The sequence below is a fragment of the Balaenoptera physalus genome (genome assembly GCF_965194825.1).
Source record: "Balaenoptera physalus genome assembly, chromosome: 1".
Lineage (NCBI taxonomy): Eukaryota > Metazoa > Chordata > Mammalia > Artiodactyla > Balaenopteridae > Balaenoptera > Balaenoptera physalus.
This window is the reverse complement of record NC_138882.1, coordinates 137,542,576-137,553,395: the sequence shown is the minus strand read 5'-3', so window position 1 is coordinate 137,553,395 and position 10,820 is coordinate 137,542,576. Positions and strand designations below refer to the sequence as shown.

Sequence of the window (10,820 nt, the reverse complement as noted above, 5' to 3'; positions counted from 1 at the left end):
AAATTAGAAATGAGTTCCTCTAGCCACTCTTACTATGTACCAGCACTGCCCGACAGGGATATAATGTGAGCCAAAGATCAGCCACAAATACAATTTTAAAATTTCCAGTAGCCACATTTAAAAAAGTAAAAAGAAATACCAAATTAGTATGTTTCATTTAACCCACTATATCTAAAATATTATCTCAACATGTAATAAATATTAAAAATTATGAGATACTCTACCTTCGTTCTTTTTGTAATAATGTGTGATATATTTACAATACATCTCACTTTGGTCTAACCATAGTTCAAGTGCAGAAGTTACGTAAGGCTAGAGGCTACTGTACTGTATAGTGCAAAAATAGAAGCTATAGGTTCCAGCTCCTCTGAATAACACTATTAGCTCGAAGAATGGTTAGAATGGCTTATATCTTTGCTGCTCCAAGCAGTAATAATGTAAAGCTTCTTTCTTGCTTGTAATTATTTTTGGGAGAGCCCTACTAAGTCTCTAGGCATAAAAGATTCCAACCATGTAATCCCTTCAGGGAAAAGTTTTCTAACACCTCGTATAAAATGCTCTCTTCCCTGTTTCTAAACCACCCTGAGCATTTTGTAATTGTCAATTTGCTTCTTTGCCTACCTTCTGGATTCTAGGGAGGCTCTGAGACAGCTTCCTTTTCCACATCTGTATAGCACAAATAGAGAACAGAAAAGTCAATGCACTTGTCCTTGGACTAGTCATCTTAGAAAGGAAATACATCATGGTGGTCAAGAGCACCGACTCTGGAGCAGAACACCTGGCTTTAAATGTTGGCTCTGTCACTTACTGGTTTTGTAACATTTATCCGTCTGCAAAATGGGCATAACAGTATCTACTTCATTGAAGTGTTGTGAGGATTAAATAATATAATGTAGAAAGATTATATAAATATTTGCTCTAATGTAATCTAGAAACATTGGCATGTAGATAGACTGTACATATATTTGCTATAATTTAAAATATTTTTTACTAAGCATTACTTGCAACATTAAATCTCTTCCTTCCCCTTTCTAAAGGGTAGTATTTGCCACTTAGTAATCCCTTTGCTCATCTACAAAGAACAACAACGAATGCATATATTTTTTCAAGGAAAATTCACCTGGACAATAGCCAAGATAGAGTGTTTTCTTTTAGAAATGGAATTACTCCATTTGGGATGTTAGCTAAGAAATATTTTTTAAAAATAGACTACATTAAAAAGCAATATGGAAGAACTACTTAGGTATTTTCTAGTGGTTGAGAATAACTGCTTTGAAAGTAAATAGGAAAAATTTTAAATAACTATTTAAAAGAATCCACTGAATGAATTTTCTGAGCTCAAAACTCTGACTCTACTACTATGAGATAGATGTTTATGATTCCTTCTCAATGATGTACTTCTCCCCTAAAAATCAAGTTATAAGAAGCCATTTTAAAAAAACACATTTAAGTTGTTCAATAAATACTTATCCAATAAGGGATATTTTATGGGGAAAAAACCCACCAGACTAAAAGCCTCCCCCCTTCCCCTTAACTGAAAAAAAACCCAAAAACTTGAAAACAAGAACATGTATAGATATGGATTCCCTCACTCAAAAAATTAAATATTCAAATATAAAATGAGTCTTTAAAAAAACTCTCTTAAGGAGAAGTTTCTCAGATTTCAAATCCCACCTGTTTCTCCCCTTACCTTCCATCCCACTCCCCATTCCCTGGATCCAATACTTGTTGAGGAAAGACTTTTGAGGCAGCCAAAGGCTGAGGTTTGCTTTTCACCACCCCACCTACCTCCAAGACAGCAGCAGAATGAACAAGCAACCTCTTCAAAGATGCCTGGAGTTCTGGATGTCAGTCCAGGAACGGTGATGGATACAGACCAGCTCTGCATTGCAGGGACCCATGAACCAGCACCCCCGCTCCCCCGCCACTGGCTAATTTCAAGAGGGCAGGGGCATCAGTGTGAAAAATTCTTATTAGAAATCTTCTCCAGATGTGACTGGCAATGGGTAATGGATAATGCAATGGGTGATTTTTGTTGTTGTTCAGTGAAAAAGAAATTATTACAGCTGATTGCATGCAGGAAAAGCTTTATTAAGTCACGGAACTGTTATACAATTTTTTTAAACTGCAGTGTAGAATACTCAAACATTTTTAAATGACTTAGGAAACAATTGGCATATATTTAGTAAGCAAGTTCCACTATCACAATTTTCTCTGCTCCCACACTCAATGCTCAACTATAGAACATTCATTTATTTATCATGTTTAGTATCTCTGTCTCACAGTCATCTGTCAGAGATTTTGTTGCAAAAACATCTCTCTTAACAATTAAATACACAATGGGAAGATATGATCAGACATTTACAGGACTTGAAATGTTTAAGAATAATACACAATAATAGGATTACAAGAAAGGCAGTGACATCTTTCAATTCATTTTGCTATTTCCATTCTCTTTCTTAAACATTAATCTCTAAAGTCCGTCCAAGTCCCATCCTTTAAAATGCATCCTGTTCCTTTTTCCTCTCCTCCTCCAATGTCCATATTTCAACAATTCGAGTTCTCTTGCCTGGGGAAAAGAAAAGTTACTAACTCACAAGGGACATTTATTGACATTTAATTGTTACAACCCAAACCACAGCACAAAAGTCAGTCATGTACAGGTGACAGAGCACAATGGGGTCGGTCCATGTTTTCAGCACACTGAAGGAGAAGAGGGTCGGGCTCCTTAAGGCTCAGGGTTCACATGATGATGCACTTGCCCAGCAGCTTCTCGGCGGTCTTGGGGATCTGGGATTTCTTCTGGGGAGGCTGGGCGCCGGCGGCGGCAGCGGCGGCGGGCTTCTTCTCGAAGTTGATCAGCATCTGGAACAGCTCCTGCACATTGATATTCATCTTGGCGGAGGTCTCCAAGAAGGCGCAATTCCACTCCGACGCGTAGGCGGCACCTTCCTTCTCGCTCACCTCCCGGTGGCTCTCATCGCACTTGTTGCCCACCAGGATGATGGGGCACTTTTGCGGGTTGTTGCCTTTGAGTTGACGGATCAGCTCATAGAGGGGCTTCAGCTCCTCCAGGGTTTGCTTCTTAGTGACGGAGTAGACCAGGATGAAGGCGTGACCCCTGGCAATGGCGAGGCGCTGCAGGCCCCGGTAGCGGCGGCCGCCGGTGGTGTCGGTGATGTGCAGCGCGCCCGCCTTGTGGCTGCAGCCCAGCGCCTGGCGGTAGGTATCTTCGATGGTCGGCAGATACGCCTCACGGAAGTTGCCGCGCACCCACCTCTGCACCAGCGCGCTCTTGCCCACGCCGGCCGAGCCGAGCACCACCACGCGGAAATCTCTGCTCCTCCTCTGGGGCAGGCAGGTACGGATGACGATCACGGTAGGCAGAGGCCGCAGCCGCTTCATCAGCCGTTCCTTGAGGCCAAAGCAGGAGTTGCCCATGGTTGGGTACTGGCGGGGAGATGCGTGCACACCTTCTCTGGCACTTGGCCAGCAGTGAGGGAAGCCTAGGCAGGAAGAGAGAAAGAGAGGAAGAGTGAGCGATGGGAGTCTAACCCGGAATGGTGTCTTGTCGCAGCGCCTGCCCGGCCCGCCGCTCCCTGGGGACTGGGGGCGGGGGAGGTGGGAGGGGTGTCTGCCTCATCTCGCTCCCTAACCCCACCCTCCTCCCCCTTCCCTCCTCCCTCCTCTGCGGCGAGCCCGCCACCCACCCCACGCACCTACGGAAGGCAATGCTGGCGGGGAGGAGGGCAGGCTCGCCCCGCACCTCTTCCAATGATACCTTACTGTTACTTTCGCGGTGGCTACGCACCCATTTTTATTTCATTTTTATTTTTCACGCCACACTACTCCACTCTAGAGAATGCCGCAATAATGGACAGCTTGCCAACCCTTAAAACACGCACGTCTGAGCGATGTTACCAAACATTTTTCCCCCAAATAAGCCCTTGTTGTCTTCCCTCCTTCGGTATGAAAAACCGTGCGCGTCTCTGACATGGATTGATCACTGCGGGCAAGGTTAGGTTGCTGCAGACATCGCGATCCAGGGTGTGGTCACGGGGCAGCGAGGGGTGCCCAGGGAGCCCACAGAGTCCAGGATTCGTGGCGCTAACAGAGACCCCTTACCTGCAGCAACTGTCCCCAGGTACCCGCTTCCCTGACAACGCACCCACCGGTTTCCACCCCACGATAACCCAGGCTGGTTCGCCCGCTACGCCGCGCGTTCATGTGCCCGAAAAAAAAGGCGGAAGATAGCGTTTACCTCTTTCCGAGGCGGGAACCTCGCGGCAAATTCACTCCTTGCCGGGGTGGGCTTTGGCCGCGGTCGCAGCCGCGGCAAGTAATTGCGTAACCAAGCTCCGAGCTGCAGCTGGCAACCAGCGCGCTCGGAGGCTCGGGGCGAAATGCTCCAACGGGGGGACTGAGGCTGGTTAGCCAGAGCCAGGGGGCGCAGGCTGGGAGACTCCACTTGCATGGCTCACGGAGGGGGGATTGGGCTATGAGGGGCTGACCGAGCCCAGACGCGCCCCCCACGCAGTCCCCCCGGCGTCCCCCACACGGGTACCCACAGCCCGGGCGGGGGCGGGGGTGGGAGGCGGTCCTGCGTTCCCAGGCGCCCGCCCATTGAGGGGGCTCTGCTTACAGCGCTGGCGATGCAGGCATTTCTCACCTACTGCATTCCTCACCACTTCTGTGCTTTTGCCCCCTGCGGGGTTAGCCTTTCCCAAGCCTCGCCACCTTCTTTTCACTGCGGAATGGCCAGTTAGAATTCTTCCCACTACTGGTGCCAGACACTTCACCGCATCTCATCCACTTCACTTAGTAAACATTTGTCCAGCGCAAAACCCAGTTTCTGTCTTTGTAGGGGAAGACCAACAGAAGTCTCTTCTGTTACACGAGACTTCGGAACCTGCCCCCTGGTAGGATTTCCTGTTGTATAGACATGTGCTGTGCTTAAGGGTTGAGGGGTATCCTCTGCACCCAGCGACATTAAGCAGCTATCACATCCATCATCACTATGTGTACAATACGTCTCATTTAGTCATCATCACAAAAACCTCATAAGAGAATCGAGACTGGAATGTGGGCAGCCTTCTAGGAGCAGAGAGCGACCCCTGGCTGACAGCCAATAAGAAAACATGGACCGCAGCGCTAGCAACCGGATTTTCCCAACAACCTAAATGAACTTGAAAGCAGATTCTTCTCTACAAACTGCGCATAAGATCAGACCGCCAACACTTTGATTTTAGGCTTAATTAAGAAGAGAATCCAGTTGAGCCCATCCAGACTTCCGACTTACAGAATTGTGGGTTCTGCGGTTGGGAGTCGTTTTAAGCCACAAAATTTCTGGTAGTTTGTTACACAGCAAAAGAAAACTAATGCAGCAGGTAAAGTTACTTGTTCAAGGCTACAGGGCTCATAAATGATGAACCTAGGCCCAAACCTAGTTCTCTTCACTCCAAGTCTTGTTTTTTTTCTGGTATTATCATTCTGTGTCTTTAAGCTGATACACTATATTTTACTCACTAGTGAAAACATGTTTATAGCTTTTCTTTCTTACCCAAAAGCTCATGCGTGTTAGGTAGAGATCAAGAGCACACGTTTTAGAGGCAGAAAACTAGGTTTAGAATGTTTGTGGGTTTTTTTCCCTTTTCCTTCTTTTGAGTACATGTTAATATGCCTTTGAGCTGTGGGGTCCTGGAGAAATTACTTTTCTGTAGAAGGGGAACTGATACCTGTGAGAAAGAATTGTGGGGAGGATTCAAGGAGCTACTGCCTGAAGACTAATTAGAAGGCATATAGAATGCAATAGGTAACATAAATGACAGCTATTGACCTTCACATAGTAATACAGAAGTCTGTATACACATAATCCTGTAGTCTTTGAGCATTTTAAGAGTGACTTTTTTGGAAGTGGCAATGATCTTTTTAGTTAATCCAAAGAAGAGCAGATTTCAGTCTGGAAAACATAGCAGGTTTGGGGGTAAATAAGTTGATAGAAGAACTTGGGTCAGGGAGGAAGTAGGGTGAGAATTCTAAGCATTAATGAAATCTTTGCACATTCCTCCTAAACCACAAGAATCACTCTGTCTGTTGAAATTAGGGCAACTAAAAAGTCTTTAGAAATGAGAAAAACTAGAAAAGAGGCCCCAGAAACTGAAACTGACAGGCATCGGTTTACCCCAGAGCAGGCTACTTGGTGCTTGACAAGTTGTCCTCTATATTGGGGGGTAGTTCTAATTATTAGTGAAGTTTTCTTAGTTTACCTGTCACTCCACCCACTGATTCTAGTTTCATCTTCTGGAGTCTGGAACTGCATTGATCAATCTGCTCCCTTGGATAACTTTATATCCTTTCAGCCATTTGAAGACAGTCATGTCCCATCACTAAGTCATTCATAACATTGGAAGTGGCCTGAGGACCATCTAGCCAAGTCCTTCGTTTTGGTGATGAGGAAACTGAACCTCAGAGGCCACGTCATGCCCCGACTCCTGACCAAGCTTACTCTTCTCTCCCTCAGCCTCGTCTTCTGTTTGAAAACAACTGTTCCTTGTGGGGTATGGGTGTCTTTTTCTCCACTGCTTTTTAGATTTTTCCAATTTTTATAATGCACATTTGTTTTTTACAGTAAAAAAACACAAAAAACTAAAAATACATGTTTTAAACATAAAAAAGCAAAAGAAAAGAGGCTCCTGAAAACACTGATATGGAAGATGAATGAAGGTGCCTCTGGAGGCAAGACATTTAAAACAAAGAAACACCCAAAAAGAAGATGAGAAGCAGAAGGTGGAGGTGGAGGAGGAGGAGGAGAGGAGGAGGAAGAAGAAGAAGGAAAAAAGCTAGGGGGTGTGGAAATATATATTCCAAAGCTAAAGCCTTCACATGCCAGAGAGATGAAATTAAGAGATTATAAATAGAACTCACAAGGAATGATGAAAATTTGAAACCATAGCTTCTACATCCAAACTGAGTCTTGCACCTCAAAAGCCAGTATAAAATATCTCACCTTAAGAGCGCTAAACCAGGAAACCAGCACTGTGGTGGGCCAGAAGTGTCAAAGGAATGGGCCATTGAGTAGAGTTCCCTGTGCTTTACAGTAGGTTCTCATTAGTTATCTATTTTATATATAGTAGTGGATATATGTCAATCTCAATCTTCCAATACATCCCACCCCCTCTTCCCCCTTGCTACATGTATAACTGATGCACTTTGCCATACACCAGAAACTAACACTACATTGTAAAGCAACTGTACTCCAATAAAAATAAATTAAAAAAAAAAAAAAGGAATGGGCCAGACCAGAGTTCTGGAGCAAATATTGGCTAGTTAGGATCCACAGTTTGGAGATATATCAGGGAGAAAAGACAATTAATTGAAACTAACACTGAGATGAAACAGATGTTGGAATTATCTGACAAAGACTTTAAAGCAGCCATCATAAGAATACTTCAACAGGCACTTCCAAATTTTCTTGAAACAAATAAAAAAATAAAAACATTCAGCAAAGACCTAAATAGACGTTTCTCCAAAGAAGACTTACAGATGGCCAAGGGGCACATGAAAAGATGCTCATCATCGCTAATTATTAGAGAAATGCAAATCAAAACTACAATGAGATATCACCTCACACCAGTCAGATTGGCCATCATCAAAAAGTCTACAAACAGTAAATGCTGGAGAGGGTGTGGAGAAAAGGGCACCCTCCTACACTGTTGGTGGGAATGTAAATTGGTACAGCCACTGTGGAGAACAGTATGGAGGTTCCTTAAGAAACTAAAAATAGAGCTAGCGTATGATCCAGCAATGCCACTCCTGGGCTTATATCTGGAGAAAAACATAGTTTGAAAGGATACATGCACTCCAGTGTTCATTGCAGCACTGTTTACAGTAGCCAAGACATGGAAGTAACCTAAATGTCCATCAACAGATGAATGGATAAGGAAGATATGCTACATATATACAATGGAATATTACTCAGCCATTAAAAAGAAAGAAAGAATGCCATTTGCAGCAACGTGGATGTACCTGGAGATATCATAGTAAGTGAAGTAAGTCAGACAGAGAAAGACAAATAACATATGATATCGCTTATATGTGGAATCTTAAAAAAAAATGATACTAAATGAACTTATTTACAAAACAGAAACAGACTCACAGACTTAGAGAATGAACTTATGGTTACCGAGGGGAAGGGTTGGGTGGGGAGGGATAGACTGGGAGTTTGGGATTGACATGTACACACTGCTATATTTAAAACAGACAACCAGGGACTTCCCTGGTGGCACAGTGGTTAAGAATCCGTCTGCCAACACAGGGGACATGGGTTCGATCCCTGGTTCGGGAAGATCCCACTTACGTGGAACAACTAAGCCTGTGTGCCACAACTACTGAGCCTGCACTCTAGAGCCCATGAGCCACAACTACTGAGCCTGCATGCCACAACTACTGAAGCCCATGCACCTTGTGCCTGCACTCCACAACAAGAGAAACCACTGCAATGAGAAGCCCGCACACCACAACAAAGAGTAGCCCCCGCTTTCTGCAACTAGAGAAAGCCCGCATGCAGCAATTGAGACCCAACACAGCCTAAAACAAATAAATAAATAAATATTTTTAAAAATAAAAAATAAAATAGATAACCAATAAGGACCTACTGTATAGCATAGGGAACTCTGCTCAATACTCTGTAATAACCTAAATGGGAAAAGAATTTGAAAAAGAATAGATACATGTATATGTATAATTGAGTCACTTTGCTGTAAACCTGAAACTATCACAACATTGTTAATCAACTATACTCCAATATAACATAAAATTTAAAAAAACGTTCAGCAAAGAAATAAAATGTATAAAAAGGATCTAAATGGAAATTATGGAACTGAAAAATACAATAATAGAAATTTTTTAAATTTTCTGAATGGTCTTGATAGTATCATGGAGATGACATTGGATGAATCAGTGAACTTGAGGGAGGATAAAGAAATAAAATTTACTCAATATAAACAATAGAGAGAAAATAGACTGGGGAAAAAAATGAACAGAGTCTCAAGGACCTGTGGTACAGTAACCAAAATCCCAACATTTGTATCATCAGAGTCCCAGAAGGAGAGGAAAAGAAATCTAAATGAGTATGGGAAGAAATTATGGCTGAAAATCTCCCAAATTTGGTGAAAGACACAAACTTACAGTTCCAAGAAGCTGAGCAAACCCCACTAGGATAATTCCAAGGAAATCCATGCCAAGACACATAATTGAATTCTGAAAACTGAACACAAAGAAAAATTCTTGAAAGCAGCTAGAAATAAACAATGTATTACCTGTCAGAGGAACATTATTTCAGACGATGGCAGACATCTCATCTGAAACCACAGATGCCAAAGGAAATGGCATGACATTTTTCAAGTGCTGAAAGAAAAGAACTGTCAACTGCAAATTCTATATTCAACAAAATGGTCCTTCATGAAAAAAGACATGTTCAGATGAAGAAAAACTAAGAGAATTTGTTGCTAACAAACCTACCCTTAAAGAGTGGCTAAAGGAAGTTTTATAAACAGAAAGGAAAAGATAATTTGGAACTTCATAAAGGAAAGTAGAATATCAAGATAGGTAAAAGAAAAAGTAGGGGTAAATATGATAGACAATCCTTCTTCTCATAAGTTTTTACAATCACGATGATCAAAACAAAAATTATAACACCTGATACTCAAGGCAATGATATTAAAAATTGGGGAAGGCAAAGGGACCTGAATACAAGTAAGGTTTTCATACTTCACTCAAATGGTAATAGATTATGATGTCATATGTGCATATTATAATACCCAAAGCAATAACTTTCTATACAAAGAGATATACTCAAACACACTAAAAATAAATCAAAATAGAATCCTATAAAACATTACAGTAACCCACAGGAAGGTGATAAAAGAGAAACAGAGGAAAACCAGGAAACAAATAATAAAATTTCATACTTAAGTTCATATATATCAAGAATCACCTTAAATGTAAATGGTGTAAATACACCAATTAAAAAGGCAGATTGGCAGGGTGGATAAAACAAACAAACAAACAAACAAACAATCAAACAAAAGAAACACAAGCCAACTGTATGGTGTTTGAAGTAAAAAGAAATTCACTTCACATTCAATGACATAGGTAGGTTGAAAATAGAAGCATGATTTTATATAGTAAGACAGAATATATGGAAACCAGAATAAAAATAACACAGTATTATTTACAATCACTCTATAGAAAAGTTAATACTTTGTGTATAATTTACAAAACACATAAATAGTCTGAATGCTGAAAATTATAAAATGCTAATAAAAGAAATCAAAGAAGACCTAAATAGATGGAGAGACACAGTGTGTTCATGGATTAGGAGACAACTTAGTAAAGATGTCAATTCTCTCCAAACTGATCTATAGGTTTAATGAAATTCTTGTCAAAATCCCAGCAAGGATTTTGTAGGCCTAAACAAGTTTATCCTAAAATTTATATGAAAAGGCATAGTATCTAGAATAGCTAAAACACTCTTGAAAAAGAGGAATAAAGTGAAAAGAATCACTCTTCTTGATATTAAGGCTTACGATATGGCTACAATAATCATGGAAGTGTCATATTGGTGGAGGGATAGACATATAGATCAATGGAACAGAACAGAGAACCCAGGAGTAGGCCTACACAAATACAACCAACTGATTTTCGATGAAGGTGCAAAAGCAATTCAATGCAGGAAGGATTGTTGCTGTCTTTTCAACAAATGGTGCTAGAGCAATTGGATATCCATAGACAAGAACAAACAAGCAAACAAAAAAGTCAAC

General features: G+C 41.8%; 1 protein-coding gene across 3 annotated transcripts in view; it reads right to left on the bottom strand.

Annotated features, from left to right (window-relative positions):
- Positions 1–2,070: 2,070 nt before the first annotated feature.
- The window catches only part of DIRAS3 (DIRAS family GTPase 3), a 34,853-nt gene continuing 26,103 nt past the window's right edge, over positions 2,071–10,820 (bottom strand). Inside the window, exons 4-5 of one of the 3 annotated variants that reach the window (XM_082421195.1) lie at positions 9,318–9,405; positions 2,071–3,506 (exon numbers count right to left, since the gene is read on the bottom strand). In XM_082421195.1, coding sequence (XP_082277321.1) covers positions 2,743–3,441 — 699 coding nt within the window. In that variant the 5' untranslated portion in view covers positions 3,442–3,506; positions 9,318–9,405 and the 3' untranslated portion in view covers positions 2,071–2,742. Of the gene's footprint in view, positions 3,507–4,261; positions 4,600–9,317; positions 9,406–10,820 lie in introns of those variants that run through there. The other 2 variants (XM_082421194.1, XM_082421196.1) reach the window with 2 other exon arrangements.